At 39.7% G+C, this 17,579-nt stretch overlaps 1 protein-coding gene across 2 annotated transcripts in view; it reads left to right on the forward strand.

Annotated features, from left to right (window-relative positions):
• The window catches only part of EML6 (EMAP like 6), a 261,695-nt gene that overhangs the window by 102,867 nt on the left and 141,249 nt on the right, over positions 1-17,579 (forward strand). For both annotated transcript variants that reach the window (XR_014148895.1, XM_081832019.1), the window contains exons 2-4: positions 2,742-2,901; positions 7,381-7,479; positions 10,272-10,340. Coding sequence is in view for 1 of the 2 variants with exons in the window: in XM_081832019.1 (XP_081688145.1) it covers positions 2,742-2,901; positions 7,381-7,479; positions 10,272-10,340 (328 nt within the window). In the remaining variant the exon portion in view is untranslated. The remainder of the gene's footprint in view (positions 1-2,741; positions 2,902-7,380; positions 7,480-10,271; positions 10,341-17,579) is intronic.

A 17,579-nucleotide genomic window follows, 5' to 3' on the forward strand; every position in this document is an offset into this window, starting at 1 on the left:
TCCTGGGCACGCAGGCGTTTCTTATCCCAGAGCTCCCAGGTGTTTCTTATTCCAGGACTCCTCCGCCGGCCCTTGGAACTCCCGAGATCCGTGGGACGGGGCTCCCTCTGCGGAGAGTGGTGATTGAGGCAGCACCTGGGGCCGGTCCCGCACTGTGAAACACCTCTGACACATAGTGCCTCCCAGCCATCCCCTCCCTGCCCCTGCATCTGGCCCTGCACTCACTCCCCCACACATCAGAAGCCACGGAGCGCACCTGCCCCTTGTTTGCCTTCCTGGGAAACCTCGCACTGCCCCTACCCCGCCCAGGCGCCGCCCAGGCTCGTGGGCATCATTTGCTGGTGGAGGGGGCTGGGGTGAAGAGGCCAGCTGACCCGTCCCAGGGCGCTGGCAGTTGGGCTGTGTCAGAGAGGAAGAGCAAAGCTCTGAGGTTGTTCTTCGGGGGAGAGGCTTGAGGAACCGGCAGCAGGGATCTCCTGGGACAATTCTAGACAACTCGCTGTTGCTAGGAGAAACAGCTGGCCCTGAGGATGTGCAATCACTTTGCATTCCGGTTGCTGCGGCCTTAGACCTTTGCAGGTGTGGGATTGGGCCCCAGGGGCCGCTGCAGGAGACAGGCACTGTCAGAGTCCTTCTTCCTCCTACAAGCTCGTAGACTTGCGGCTGGGGCTGTGTGCATTTCACTCCCCGGTCCTGGCCTCAGGCGCCCCGGCATAGCCTCTGAGCCAGAGCCCGCCCCAACGCCTGGCCTGACCTCTGGGACGAAGTGCCCCACGCTATGACTCAGAGTGCAGGGGGAAGGGACACAAGACATCACGGAGGAGTGGGGTTTGCTTGGCAGGTGAGATGAGTCAAACTTCTTACAGAGGAGTCCCGCGTGAGGGGCCTCTGGCACCTGGGGCACCCAGGTTTTCCTCATCCGCGTACTCTTCCACCGCCCCCGCAGAACTCTCAGAGATCCCCTTAGATGACGCTGCTTCTGACCAGAGGTGTTGTGGCAGCAGCCCCTGGGGCCTGATTGGCGGGTCCCTGAGCCGCACCTGACGCTCAGTCTCTCCCAGCCCATCCGCTCCCTGCCCCTGCATCTGACCCCACACTCACCCCTTCCTCCCCTCCAGCTACAGAGTGCACCCTGCGGGCTCCACCTGCACCCTCTTTGTTTAAAAAGAAGAAAACAAAAACCCGACGAAGCACCAGCCTGGGCAGGAGAGTGCAGGTGGAGCAGACCTCCAGCGTGGGGAGCAATACCGTGAATGAGGACGCGTGCAGTGGGGGTGTTGGGAACACCCAGGAAGACTAGCTGCACTCCGGCACCAGGGTACAAGGGCTTGGGAGGGTCCTCAGTGAGGAAAGGGGATGGTACTCAAGGGTCCTGTGTAAAAGACCACACTAAGTTTGGTGGGAGGCCCAGGAAGGGAGCTCAGCGGGACGAGGACGAGCTCGCAGGAACAGCCTAGGGAGCTTGGTTGCTGCAGAACTTGGGGGAAGCACACGCGGAGACCAGAGAGGGGCAGGAAGTAATCTGTGTTTGAAGACACACTGTAGCCACAGAGATGTGCATATGTTGGTTGTATATAAATGCCAGTTATACAAATGATGATAATGAAACTTGCTTTGAGTGCTTACTTTGAGCCCGGTGCTGTGCTGAATGCTCTGTGTTCTGTATATTGTCTACTTTTATGGCGTAACTCCATTTTATAGATGAGGAACCTGAGGCAAAGAGATGAACATGCCCAAAGAACCAGAGGTAGTAAGGGGCAGCAGCGTGCAAATCCAAGTCTGCTTATAGAGCATATATTTGTATTAAAATTATGCTGAGAGTTGAAGAGGAAAAAAAATTCTGTTGTGTAAATGTTGAAATAAAAAGAAAAAAATTCTTTTATTGTGTAGTCATCTGCTAGTTTTTCATGTAGGTAATGTGCTTTTTTAAAAAAATTCTCAACACCTATTTTTAGAAAGGCACAACTTCTTTACACAATGATTTTAAAACATTAGAGTATTTGCTCATCTAGGAATAATAATATTTCTTCCTCTTCACTGCTCCAGACTCCCTGAAATTCTAGGTGGTATTTGACAAAGTTTTATTTTTATTGGACTACAGAGAAAAAATGTTACACAAACCACAAGCCTGGTAATTTGTGGTTCTCATGGTGTTACAGTGATTTATGTAAAATAGAAAATTTCATTTAAAATACATAATCTATGGCAAAGGACACCGAAACAGCACTTGACTCTGAGACCCCTCCGTGCTTTGAAATCCTAATGAGGATGGCATCCAGAGCTTGTGCAAGCAGGTTTAATTAATTCTGAGAAGCACACTTTCTCCTAGCAACAGCTTTTTTTTTTCAAATTAAAGTCAAAAGCTAACTTGAAAAAGCTGAGTAATATTTTCAAAGCCTGTAAGTAAATATCTTGACATAAAGCAATTATAGAACCGTATAGGTTTTCTAATCATAAAATTATAATCATTATAGTATCTGATTTTCAAGGTAACCAAATGGGTAAGATAAGATGAAATTATTGTTAAACTGTGCTAAGCCTCTCTTTGCCATTCAATATTTCCATTAGACTAGTCAGGTAATTTACCAGTTTGAGGACAGTTTAGACTCTTCCTCTTGAGATTCTCCTGTTAGATGATTGAAATGAGAAACAAATGTGGATAGAAGAAAATCAGGGTTTTCTTAACTTTGTTCAGGAGGATATGAAAAGAGGTGTTTTGTTTTTTTTTTTTTCTTTTTCAGCCTTGCCTTACACCCAGATAAAACTCTCGTTGCAACTGGCCAAGTTGGGAAGGAGCCATATATATGTATATGGGATTCCTATAACGTCCAGACTGTGTCTATTCTTAAAGATGTCCATACACATGGAGTCGCCTGCCTGGCTTTCGATTCAGATGGACAGGTGTGTATCTTTTTCCATTTGTTTTCTTTAATGACTTCTCACAAGTCACCTGGAATTACAGTGCACATAGCTTATAGGCTCAGAAGGCTACTAACTCTTGCTGCCTCCCCTTGTCCGCCTCCTAGGATCCTCTCCTGTCAGATCCTTTTCCAGCTGTTGTGCTGACACCCGGCCCTGGGTGGGCCCCAGTTTTGTTTCCCTCAGTCTCCCCATCGATTGAAAAACCTCCAGAAGTAAGTCATGGACTCAGGTTGATCGGATCCATCGTGACTCAGCAATTCCACTTGGTCTTCCATTTTAGCTTCCTAAATTTGGAATCAGAGTTGGACCCAACCTTTTTCATAGACTTCAAGCCCTGAGCATCTCCTTGGTTCCCTTTGCTTTTAGAGGATAACACCACCTCCTAATAATTCACAGAGAAGATTCTTTTTGACTCTTTACCTTGACGTCTCTTCTAACTCCTGCTTCTCCCTACCCACTCCCTGCAATTCAAGCAGCCACTGAGTCGGCCTGTCGTGGCTATCTTTATAGTCACTCTCCGTGCATTCTCACCTTCCCATTCTCTGCCACCGTCCTTTAAGTTCCAAATCCATGCCCTGCCAGACAGTTTAAATAACCTCTAACTGGCCTCCACACCATTAGTTGCTTACTAATACATTTCACCAACTGAAAAAATTGTAAAAGCATTATTTTATTATTTTTTTAAATTACGGATTTTATCCTTTTTTAAAAAATTAACATATAATGTATTATTTGTTTCAGGGGTACAGGTCTGTGATACATCAGTCTTACACAACACCCAGCGCTCACCACAACACACATCCTCCCCAGTGTCCATCACCCAACCACCCCATCCCCCCACCCCCTGTCCACTCCAGCAACCCTCAGTTTGTTTCCTATTGTTAAGAGTCTCTCAGTGTTTGTCTCCCTCTCTGGTTTCGTCTCGTTTCATTTTTTTCCTCTCTTCCCCTATGATCCTCTGCCTTGTTTCTTAAATTCCACGTATCAGTGTGATCATATGATAATTGTCTGTGATTGATTTATTTCGCTTAGCATAATACCCTCTAGTTCCATCCACGTCATTGCAAACGGCAAGATTTCATTTTTTTTGATGGCTGAGTAATATTCCATTTGTGTGTGTGTGTGTGTATACCACATCTTTTTTTTAAGATTTTATTTATTTGACAGAGACACAGCAAGAGAGGGAACACAAGCAGGGGGAGTGGGAGAGGGAGAAGCAGGCTTCCCGCGGAGCAGGGAGCCTGATGCGGGGCTTGATCCCAAGACCCTGGGATCATGACCCAAGCCGAAGGCAGACGCTTAACGACTGAGCCACCCAGGCGCCCCTACCACATCTTTTTTATCCATTCATCTGTCGATGGACATCTGGGCTCTTTCCATAGTTTGGCTATTGTGGACATTGTTGCTATAAACACTGGGGTGCAGGTGCCCCTTCAGATCACTACATTTTTATCTTTGTGGTAAATACCCAGTAGTGCAATTGCTGGGTCATAGGTTAGTGAGAACATTATTTTAAAAACACTAAAAGGTTGGAGAACTCAGTGAATGAAGTCCACACTTTGTGGCTGGGTAGTTTAGGCTTACCCAACTTTTCTAGCCTTGTCTTCACAATCTCCTTGCAGTCTAATTGGGCACATCGGTGAGATTCCTCTACCAGACATTACACTTTTGCTCCTCCAGCCCCTCCCTCATACTGTTTCTCCACCTAAAGTGCCCTACTTACCTTCTTTGCCCCTTAAAGTGATTCATTCTTCCAAGACACTTCAAAGGTCTTCAAAGGACACACTTCCTGAAGCCTTCCCAGGACCACCAACAAACTTTCCTTCTTGCCTTTGACTTCCAGTAACTTTTGGCAGAAAGGATTTGTTAATGTTACGGATGTCAATTACATGTCAGTTTTCAAACTATGTTACAGAAAAGGTAGCCCACACACAGAGGGTGGATTCCTGACTTTTACTACCTTCACCTCCTCACTAAGGCTGTCCCTTTTCCCTAGCCTTTTCTGCGATCCTAGGCCACCCTTCCTCGTATTTCTGCCAGTTAATTTTTTCAATCCAGTTTTTGGCAAATTTCAGAGTTAATTCTGTAGGGGCATGCTGTGGAAAGACCTGTGAAATTATTATTCAGAGACGCTTGACCAGCCTGAGAGTTTGGGGCAGGTTGAGTGGATTATAGGACTTGAGCTGGTTTGCATCACTTTTTTAACAATTTACATTTACTTAGTGTTTCCTGCTGTTTTGCCAGGGTAATGATCATTAACTCTTTAATTTTTCTTTCTAGAACTAGATTCACTACATACGTAGACCCCTGGCATACATAGTTTTTTATTTTATTACTCTGTAATCTCATCCAGGTTAGGGTAGTGCATCCATTCCACTGTGATTCCACATCTAAAGAGAAATAGCTGGGTAGTCCCATTTGTTGAGATTTTCAGATACTGACTTCCTGACTAAATTCAATGAATGTCAGAATGCATACATAAGTACAAGTGTATACATATGCTTAGATGGGTACTTATATGCACATTCTCTGATTTTGGTTTTCTAGCAACCATTATCAGAATTTGTTCGGAAGCATCGCAAGAAAAATGTAATGCAGCAGAAGGAAATCCAGCTTTAACATTGAGTTCTTTGTTAATTTGTGTCAGAATCTTAGCCGTTCTCTTTTAGGTTCCATTTTGAAGGGTGAGGGTAGCAGTGGACCACATGGTACTTAACTGTTGGCTGAGAAAAATAACCTATTTGCTTGCGGTGAAGGATTTCCTGGCTTGTTGATGCCTATTGCTTCAGGTCTTCCCTAGTCCCTGGACAGAGTTCACTGGAATCGAGTGATATTTAGAAAATGACAAATGGCCCATCACCTCTTAAACAACAAAAGGCAATAGAAATGCTTTTTAGGTAGCGATGGGGCCTGTCACTACAAATGAATAAAATAGATTACTTTTGGCTTTTTTTCAATCAAGAAATGTGGGTTTTACTTTAGTGCCCGTGTTTATTACAAAAAAAAAAAAAACTAAATGGAATGCACACACTTCAAATTTTTCTCATATGGACAAAAATGCAACCACGTATTATAATTTCCATTCCTGGGATGCTCTATTAAAACTTTCAGCAAAGAAAGAAACCCACAAAGACCCCCTTTCTTAAGGGCACATTTTTAAAGTTCCAACTCTATATTATACTAAACATTACTGATGGAAGCCATATTTACTGAAGAAAACTGAATAATCCCTGCATAACAACACATTTGCATTTAGCTATATGTGACTGTCATTCCACATGTATGCACGCACACATACACACTCAAACAGTGAAATACGTAAGCTCAGATACTCTTATTACTTGGGTGATGCTGTATTTTCAAAACCATTTGACTTACATTATTTTACCAATCCATATGATAATTCTACAAGGTAGACCTAACAAATATTTTGCATTCATTTTACAAATGAGAAAACATAATTTAATGAGGTTAATTTTGCAAGGTCTTAGGTCTGGCTCCTCACAAGTCAAAAGAGAAGCCAAATCGACTCACACCCAGTCCAGACCTCTGTCCATTATACAGTGCTGTTTCCATAGGCGGGGACATCCTGCTAGAACCTCCCTCTGATGTTGGTATTTCTAATACATGTTTTGATACTTTTGATTTTGTGTATACTTAAATGTGTTAAATTTTCTTTTCCTTTGAGAACAAGTTCTGATATAAACCCAAAGAATTTAGGTTGGGAGATGAAGTACCAGATTGCGTTTACCAACATGTCACCTGAAATGTTTGTGGAGCTATGAAAATTAAAAATGAATGTAATGTTCATTATGGGTTTTCTTCCCCATGTGTTTGTCAAACCCTTTAATTTCAGCAGTTTGGCAAGACTTTTGGGCTATAGAATCCTAGACTGTCTCTACTCTCACATTAATATTTTAAATTTAAAAATAAAATTTGAAAAAATAAAAAATTTAGGGGCACCTGGGTGGCTCAGTCGGTTAAGCAGCTGCCTTCGCCTCAGGTCATGATCCCGGGGTCCTGGAATCGAGCCCCATGTCCGGCTCCCTGCTCAGCAGAGAGCCTGCTTCTCCCTCTCCCTCTGCCTGCCACTCTGCCTATTTGTGCTCTCTATCTCTCTGTCAAATAAATAAATAAAATCTTTAAAAAATAAAAACATTTGAACCTTGCCTTCAAGTTGTGTTCCTCTGAAATCAACTTGTTAAATCAGAGGCTTTGTGACAAATGAGTTGTAGCTTTTAGGTTTTTGAAATTTCAGTTTGTGCTAATAGAAGTCATCTGTGATATCTTTAGTTGTGGACTTAAGATGGATTTTGAGAAATCATTTTTTTTTTTTTTTGCATATGTTCAATGCCTGGCCCAGAGTAGGTCATCAGTGACCACTTGTTGAAAGAAGTGATGGATAATAAGAAATGTGCCCATCAGTTTCAGCTGTTAAATTATTGTTCTTATTCTTAGCGTTTGGCCTCTGTGGGATTGGATGCCAAAAACACAGTCTGCATTTGGGACTGGAGGAAGGGAAAACTTCTGGCCTCTGCCACCGGCCACTCCGACCGGGTAAGAAGAGCTTGTTGGATTGAATTGTGAAGTAGCTTCCCAGAGTTGTCCTATTTTTAAAAGTAAATTTTCCATGTAAAGATTTTTCCTACATATTCAACCTAAAAACTGACTTTAAAAAAAATTAATTCATGATTAATAACTGTGTCAGCATGATCTCTTCTGATGATCGGATGCTTTCTTTAAATTGTTACTACTCATAGGCAAAGCAAATTTTTGACACTGGCATTTAGCATCTTCATAAAATCAAAATAGAATTGAATTTGAAAATATATGTAAAGTTTAGATGTATTTGTTTAGAAATGGAAGTAGTTAGAAAATATTCACAAAATGTGTTTCAAGTGTATACATTTTATTTTACTTTAAGGATTTATTTATTTCAGACAGAGAACACGCATGCACAAGTGGGGGAGGGGCAGAGGGAGAAGCAGATTCCCTGTTGAGCAGGGAGGGAGCCCAACCTGGGGCTGGATCCCAGGAACTCTGGGATTGTGACCTGAGCTGAAAGCAGACGCTTAACAGCTTAACCAGCTGAGCCTCCCAGATACCCCAGAGTGTATACATTTTAACTTCAAATGAATGTAAGGACAACTTTGGGATTCTTTCTTATTTTGAGAATCTTGAATATAAACTGTGGCCTGCTTATCATCATATTGAATTTAGTGTGATCAAAAATAATTCCATATAGTCATAGCAGGCAAGATAGGATATGAAGCAGGTCAGAAATCTATTTCTCCATTGTCTTGCATAATTAAAATAATTTGACTATTTTATTGTCTTGATTTTCTAATTTCAAAAAAAAAAAGTGAATTTGCATGACTGTCTTACATTGATTGCTAGTTTTGTATTTCTCCTCAATATAAGTGTCCATGCAGAATGAGGCCCAAATTGGATACTAAATTCACTGTCTCTTCCTTAGTGTGAACTCTAAATTTTTTTTTTTCATTCACCGATGGAGAATCATGGTTTTAAGGTGACCCCATAGTTGTTGCTGCACATTCGGGCAAATTATACTCAAGGATTAAGTTCTCAGAAAGTCCAGGAATGACCTATTAAGAGGCCTGGCACCCTTCTGGTCCCAATGGTTCGTACTCCTGGCCAAACGTAAGAATTCCCTAGGGAGATTTTACAGTGTAGTGACGCTTGAGCTCTACTCCCAGGTTATTAACTTCTTGGTAATTAATTGGTATTAACTCAGTACTTAATGAGCAGGTTGAAAATATTTGTGGTGCTCACATTTTGGATATTACTGTTTCTGCTTATGTGATAATCCCATCATATAAAATTAGTTGGATTAGACTAGATCAGTATGTGAATTTCTTACTATTTTGTCATGTATTTTACACCTTCCACTTAGAAGTAGATTGTGAAAAGTGTATACTACTCTAGTGCGACCTCTACAATTTTAAGAGCCTAGAATGTTTTAATGAAATACTGTCCTTTTAGAACACTGTTTTCCCAGACCCCATAATTTGTATCACACAGTTTTGTTCTTTATTACTGGTGCCAATATGAGTTATTACTGGCTCCTTATGGGCAAATGATTATCTTCAAGATTATTTTAGTGGCTAAAATGCTTAATCCCTAGCACTCACTTATGTAATGAGTGCTTTATAACCTGCAAAATGATTGTACATACATTATCTTAATTGACCTCATAACAGAACTGAGGTGATGTCATTTATTTTAGAGATGCTAAGACTAGCCTGAGGTTGCATAGCTAAAATGGGCCTCATTGGAACTTGGTACTTGGACCAAGTGCTTTCTTCAGTGCTCTTTCTGTGGTCTATAATTGCTCCTTTCTACCTAACTGAAGGTTATAGGTCCTCTTTTCTCTCTGATGATGGGTCCATATTTCTCCTTCCTATGTGATGAGAAATTAGCAGCCTAAACTCTTTCTCTGATTTAGACTCCGGCCCTGACAATTATTCTTTCTATTAGAGCTTCACAGAATGTGGTCCATGGACTGACCGCATAGGAATCTCTCGGGGTCTGCTTAAGAATGCAGCTGCCTGGACCCAACTTCTGACCCAGGAAGTCAGAATCTTTTAGTTGGGCTGGTGAGATACGCACTTTGAGCAATTACCACAGCTGACCTGACCCTTAAGGTTGACAGAGTCTTCTCTTCCTTGTTCCCCAAATTGAAAACTGCCTGCAAACTGGTAGCTTTTCTTAAAGAATGATAAATAGTATTAGTGGATATGTTTTCAGTTCCTTGGAAAACTGAAAATAAAGTAGTATTTTGGATCAGATTAAAATGACAGGCTAAAGGCCTATTTTAGGTGGGCTAAGTTAGGGGCCAAATAAATACCTCTGCCTTATGTTTATGAATATTAACTTCTAGGATTATGAGAAAGTGTTGGCCACATTGAATTGCGGTTGACTATTAAACATTTTCCTACATAAACACTCTGTAATTCTTTTTGTTTTTATTGTAAAGCTATCTCAAAAGTATATTATGATCATTATGTAGAGATATAGGAAATTTGATCAAAAAATTATTCTAAGTCATTGCAATGGACCAAGTTAAAAACATGACACAAGTTCGTCTCATTGATTGCAGTTAATTATTATTTCTTTATTCAGGCCTAAGGTAAGTAGATGTGAGGCAATAAAAACACATGTTGGCAACTCCTGACCCATTACCAAGCCAAATCCCACGTTGTTCAGTCTATGCAGGTAACATTGTGTCCTAAGTGTTAGGATGGAGTCTTGGCAGTTGAACTGATAACTGAAAGAAGGCAAAAACACATAAATGACCAACATAGCAATTTTTGATTTTTTTTGAACAGATTTTTGATATTTCCTGGGATCCATATCAGCCAAACAGAGTGGTTAGCTGTGGAGTAAAACATATAAAGGTAAAGTAGTTATTTAAAAAAAAAATTGGTAACTTGTATGAGAAGAATTTAAGGTGCTTATATGTATAATTTGATGTTGAGAAGTGGCTCAACTTTATTTATCTTAAATTTGGAGTCGTTTTACCTGCTTCTTTGATCGTGAAGCAAGCTGACATCAGCTGATGGGGCTCTTTCGGAACTACAGTGTATGGACCATCAAGTGGAGTGTCCAGCAGGCAACTGAAAAGAAAACTTTATGTTAATTGCTAAACTGAATACTCAAAGTACTTCTAGGATTGCAAGTTTTAAAACAGTTCTGATTTTAATACTATAAATTAAGTTTTTACATTTTGATGAATTTTTACACATGCTGCATATCAAAACTCTGTCATGTTGAAATATGTTCTTTTAGAAGGAAGGTGCCATGTTGGGTTGGACATAGAAATACAGGGATACATGGTACAAACCTACTTGGGTCATTGGTTTTTAAATGCCTCTATCTTCCCCTAGACTACACAGACTGAATTATCACAGGTGGCCCAGGACCTACCTTCGGCTATTTGCTTCTTTCTATTTTGTTTAACAGGTAGCAAAGTCAACACCATTAACTTTCTTTGCTCTGATATAGCAAAACTTTCCACTGGACCCTGGGATATGGCCCAGGATCTTCTGTCTACAGATTTGTAGCTAGTAGATGTTTAAAGTACATAAGGATTACTTGCTTGATTCCAGCCTGTGTGGATCTCTGCTGGTAAAAAAATGTTGCATTTTTGTCTGAATGGAGTAGTTATCTATAATATTCCCCCAACCAACTCCTCCTGTTTCCCAGTTCTTTTGTTCTTCTTTGAGTCTAGTTTTTTATGATTTCTCCCCATTGTTCCTACTTCATTGTTAGAAAGGGACAGATGATCAAATGCTCAGAAATAAATATAATGAGGGATGCAAGACTTACTTAAAGAATATTACAGAACTTTACAGAGGAATATAAAAGAAGGCTTGAGCAAATGGAGAGACAACCTTGGTTCTGGACATGATGTCTAAAAATTACAAACATCCTTTCAATTACATTCAGTACAAGGTCAGTTAAAATCTCTAGAAGTTTTGTTATTGTTATCTGACATTTCCTTTTCAATTACTCTAAGTTAGTCTGGAAGGATTAAAAAATGAGAATAACCAAGAACTTAGATTAAAAAAAGGATAATGAAGAGGAAACTGCACTAAACATATTATGAAATTAAAATAATTAAAATGTATCAGACTGGGATAAGGATAAATAAGAACACCACCACCAACAACAAAAAACAAAGCTGAGGGGCACCTGGATGGCTCAGATGGTTAAGCATCTGCCTTCGGCTTGGGTCGTGATCCCAGGGTCCTGGGATTGAGCCCCATATTGGGCTCCCGGCTCAGCGGAGTCTGCTTATTCCTCTGCCTCTGCCTCTCTCCTCTGCTCATGCTCTCTCTCTCTCTGTCTGTCTCTCTCAAATGAATAAGTTAAAAAAAAAAAAATCAAAAAACAAAGCTGAGAAATAGACTTTAAAAGGGATAACAATTTAGAATAGTATCTTGACCAGTGGGCCCTAGGACTGTTTGTTATCTATTTGAGGGGAAAAAAGTTATATATTATTCATACCATACACTAAAATAAATTCTCTATGAATCAAAGAGTTACATGTTTAAAAAACTGTAAAATAACTAGAGGAATATCTAAGTAAATGCTTAACTGCTCTCAAGTAGGTGAAAGGCCTTTCTGAATGTAAAAGCAAAGTAAGAAACCATAAAGGATAAAATTATAGATTCAATTATATAAACATTAAAACATTCTGTCTACCTGCTCCCCACCCCTAAGAAACAAAAGAGGCAAACCACAAATGAGCTAAATGTAAGCCACAAGCATGGTAGATAGAATTTGGGTTTGTCCTTGAAATGTCAAGACCTCCAACAAACCTGTACAATGGACAAAGGACATGTATACTTGACAAAAACAGAAACATTGTTGGCAAGTAGATATATGAAAGTCTAAACCTCATTAATGAGGAGAAATTTTAAAATAATATTTTTTTAATCCATCAAAATTATGATTAAAATATATCCAGTGTTGGCAAAGATTTAGTGACTGAACACTCTCAAACCTTGGTGGTGGAGGGGTAAATGAGTACCAGATATGAGTATTTCTGCTCTTCCTGCCCAGAAATTTGGTAATATCTATCAGTAGCTTTAGAAATGTTGATATCCTTTGAGCCAGTAATTTCTTTCCAGTGTTGGTATGTGTGCTGCCAAAGAGAGCACAGCCAGTAATTTTATTTTTTATTTTTTAAAAAGATTTTATTTATTTTATTTGACAGAGAGAGACACAGTGAGAGAGGGAACATAAGCAGGGGGAGTGGGAGAGGGAGAAGCAGGCTTCCCACCGAGCAGGGAGCCCGATGTGGGGCTCGATCCCAGGACCCTGGGATCATGACCTGAGCCGAAGGCAGACGCTTAACGACTGAGCCACCCAGGCACCCCCAGCCAGTAATTTTATATCTTGGAATTTATCTCAAGGAAATCATTAGGAGTATGAACCAAGGATAGGTTCATTTTTGAATAATTTACCAAAAGCAAATAAAACCAGGTAAAAGAAGACCTGAAGCCACCTAACTGCCCCCAGGTGGTTAAATAAAATATGGTATATCTGTAGGAAGCAATACTGTGCAATCATTACAGTCATGGTTTAGATGATTATTTAATGTTACTAGGAAATATGCAAGATTTATTTATAGTCTACTGGTTGGGGTAAATTTGTTGCTTTGATTTTTTTTTTTTCTTTTTACTTTAGAAGTAACCTATATTTTTGTGTAGGAAATAAATTGGAAAGATATTCCAAAATGTTAAACAGTTAATGCTGGGTACATGAGTTGATGATTAATTTTTTTCTTTATTTTTAAAATTATTTTACAATACATATTTCCAAAATAAGAAAAAAGTAATGAAAAAACAGAAGACAGAAAGATAAACCTATAGCTTCCATTATTCAAAGGTATCAAGTGTCCTGCCAATACCTTAGGTCTTCATTAACGTTTTGTTATCCTTGTGCAAAAACCTGAGAATATGTTTGCTCAAATACAGGGACTTTTTGCTTCAGCAGCAGTTGGAGGGTCCTTCATTGTTTTATGTAGTCCACCTGAAAGACTCATTAAATTTGATAAACATTAGTTGCATTTCTATCATGTGAAGGACTGAAAACTGGCCCTACTTTCAATTTGCTTGACAAAAGCAATTAAAACATAAAACAGGACAATCTATAAGAGAGGCAAAACCAAAATTCTCTAGTGATAAAGGAGAGATCCCAACTGGCTAGAGGAGTGTTAAGCGTTTCAGGAAGGGGATGGTATTTGAGCCGAGCCTTGGTGGGTAGGTGAGTTTGGTAGGGAGAGCTTGGAAGTCAGCATTACTCAAAGTAGGGGTGGGGTTGCACTTCAGTCAGGAGTTAATGGGGAGGCATTGGTCACCCATAGAATCTTGGGACTAGGGAGCAGAAAGGTCCTTAGCCCATTATATGTTCAAAGATTATCAATGTTTTCATCACTGAAGACCCTCTTTTGACCCTCTTTTCTAATTTTCCTAGGAAACCAGTATTTTGAAAAAGTTTGGCCAGAAAATAATTAGCCATTAAATAATTCCCTTTACAATTTTTATTAATCAAAGATATATGTATCTGCCAACATGAGTTTCTGTTCAGTCTAACAAATTGCAAAGGCACTGAATTATTCTCTTACCCACAATCAAAGAATTATGTGAGATCATGATAAGCCTGGTTTCCATTAGGCTCTGGTGGCTCTCTAGAAGTCTGGGACTCTGGCCCCAGAGCCATCATCCAATTTGCATATCCTAAGGTGAAGAAGCCAAGACCTAGAAGGTTATTTGACTTTGAATCCTCATTGTTATCTCCTTCTACTTGACTCTGGGAAAGCTACTTAATCTCCCTGAGGCTGAATTTCTCTCAAAAAAAACAAAACAAAACAAAAAAACCAGAGGGTTGTGGATCACTACCTTCTGAATTTATTAAGAGTTACATTAAACAGTGTGTGGAACCAGTAAGGGCACAATAATGTTAATTTTTTCCCCTTCTCCTGGGATCACAAATATGGTGGCACAGATAAGATTTAAATTCAGTCTCTGGCTCCCTGTCTTTCCACTTGGAAATTATTTCTTCAGTGATCCATCTTGGCCTGACTTCCCCCCCCCCCCCACGAACAGATTATGAAAAATAATAGATTAGCTGCTTAATTGGTGATTTCTCCAGCATCTTCCCTATTTCTTTCCATCCTTGGTTAACTCTTTTAATCAGTTAATTCTAAAAACAGAGACACATAAAACCCTGGAGCTTCATTTGGAAACAGAGCTGTTTATCCCATTAAATTTGTTAATTATGTTTTAGCAGACAGGCATCTTTTTCTTTTTTTTTCTAAGATTTTATTTGAGAGAGAGGGAGAGAGCACAGGCAGGGGGAAAGGCAGTGGGAGAGGGAGAAGCAGACTCTCAGCTGAGCAGGGACCCCAGTGTGGGGCTCAACCCCAGGACCCCAGGATCATGACCTGAGCTGAAGGCAGATGCTTAACCGACTGAACCACCCAGGTGCCCCCAGGCATCTTTTTCTAAGCAAAAATAAGTACTTTTACTTCAAATGGAATGATCTGCAAATGCCCATCCAGCCATCTTTATTTTGTTTAGAAAGAAATCCACAAGTTTTAGTAGCCTTCAACAAATATTTTCACTCTCTGTATTTTCTATAACCAATTCCAGGATCCCCACCTTTCCCCCCCAAACCTGCCTAACAGCAAATGAATGATTCCAGTCACAAGTTGAATGCAAAAATCATCAATGCACTCCAAGAAAATATTTTTATGTGAAATTGTGTAGCTAGGGTGAAATCCTTTCTGTTTTTGCAAATTCCCAGTGTTTGGCAGACAGGCAAATTTCAATTACCTGAAATGAACGCTTGAAAACAGTAGCAGTTGAGCATTGTCATGCTTGCTTGGTTTCACAGTAAATGAGCCTACCAAGTTTGTGGATATTGTTGATCCTTCTCCAGTCCCTAGTCATAGATAGAAGGGACATTGGAGATTACCTAGAGCCAGATGAACTCCAGGGTACCTGCCAGTTCTAACAAAATTAGCATTACAATCTGGAATGGAGACTGGGGAAGATAAACGATGTCTGTTCATTTAATGTGGATTTACTGATGTGTTGCTACCCTAAATTTTCACTGTTTTCCAAATAGGAAGTGCTTCTCAAGAAGAGAGAATCAGAGATTTGCCATTTCTACAAAAAATCTCTTACCTATCCTGGCATTATATCTGTATGCGCCTTTTTAGAGAGTCATTTGATTATTTGGAATGTTTCATGTTGGCATTGTTGCCTCCTACTGGGTGATTTAAAACCTATGTGTCTGAGGCTGATGGACTCTCTATGTTTTGTGGTTGTCCATTAGAAATATTTCAGTAATTTAGGTATTATGTAAGTGATGAATCACTGAATTCTACTCGAGAAACCAATATTGCACTGTATGTTAAATACCTAAAATTTAAATTAAATTTAAAAAAATGTTTCCATAACTCAGATCAGAGGTGCACATTCTAAATTAACTAATAACTACAAAATAATTACTCTTCTTTAGGGATAATGATTACAAAATTTTTACTCTCCTTTAAATCTTCATGTATGGGAGACATGGTGAGAAAAGGAAATGGTTACCTTCTTTGGGTTTTGGCATGTTTGTACTACCAGTAAGTGTTTACATCTAGTATTTTGTTCAGGTTCCAAGTTAATACTTAAATGTTTTCCCAAAGCTTAGATCTAACCATGTTTTCCCCAGATCTTGTTCTTTTCATGTGTACTTTTCTTAAAAGTAGTACGTGCCCAAAGAAACCAATCACCAGAGTGATACTTGCCTTCTAATGAAGGAAGAATCCTGTATTGTCTCACATGATTGCACACCTGCCTCTCATCCTTCCTAAGGACCCCCTCCTCCATAGCCACCAGAATCCCAGACCTCCCGGGTGGTACAACCATCCCAGAACTGCTTCCCTCAGTACTTAACTACTCTAAGAGGGCCACCATTTTTCCTCGCCTACAGACACAAAATATTTGGCTTGTCACTGATTTTTCCTCACACTTTTTTTTTTTGTGTCACTTGGATTTGCCTAATCCTGCTCTCCTGATCCCTGATGTAACTTCTTCCTCACCACTGATCCAAATCCTAGCCTTGCTCATTCCAAGTAATTCAACACGGTTCTCTGTTTTTGAATTCTCTTGCCACTTGTATGTAGTCTGAATATGGTTCCTTGAAATTGTCTCTTGCTTTTTAAGTATCTTCATTAGATTTAAAGTTCTCAAGGCAAAGATCAATATTTCAATATTTTCTCATGTAAGACACCCATTTAACCCTTACCTTCAGCAAACCAAGTTGGCCCCTTTGCCCTCAGTTCCAAATGGGGATGATAGGAATAGCTGCTTTAGCCTGTTCTCAGGGGTATTATGAAGATTAAGTAAATGTAAAGAGCACTTATAAACTGAGGGGCTAAATGCATAGCAGGAAAGTTATACCAGTTCATACATTTAAGAAACCATGTCAAAGCAAAATACTTAATTTCTTAGATAACCATGGAAGTCTCGCTATTGCTTTCTATAAAGTAGCTCAAGCTTTATGCTTAATGATTCTTCCACATGGTAAATTATACAATGAAAACTGAAAAGCTTAATCAGTTATTTGGCCATATGAAAATATAACTCATATTTAGAAAACTTCTTGAGTAACATTTCTGCAGTGAAGATTTATCACATTTTTAAATTATAAAGACATTATTTCCAAATACATATATATACATATATATATACACCAAAAAAAATGTCTAGAAGGTACATCAACACGTTAGCAGGACGTTGTAGATATTTCCGTTTTCCTCTTTATACTTTTCTGTATTTCTAAACTTCTCTACAATGAACCTATACTGCTTCTGTAATTTGACTAAAAATTAAAGACCTGATGATTTGTTCACTTTATTCCAACTCTGAGAACATTGACCTTTTGTATTTAATGACCATTAAGCAGTTAGTAAAGTTTGGGAATTTTAGAACTTTGAAAGTTTAAAAAATGCCGTTAAAAGTTTTTCTTATGTTGCTAGCAGTTGGCTAAAAGGTTTTGCAATTCTGTTGGTTGCAGTAGAACAAGTTAAATTATGTGTGCCTAGTTCAGCTATAGCAAGTGATGCAAATGGA

The sequence above is a fragment of the Leptonychotes weddellii genome, chromosome 10, assembly GCF_054177405.1.
Source record: "Leptonychotes weddellii isolate Sample4059 chromosome 10, ASM5417740v2, whole genome shotgun sequence".
Lineage (NCBI taxonomy): Eukaryota > Metazoa > Chordata > Mammalia > Carnivora > Phocidae > Leptonychotes > Leptonychotes weddellii.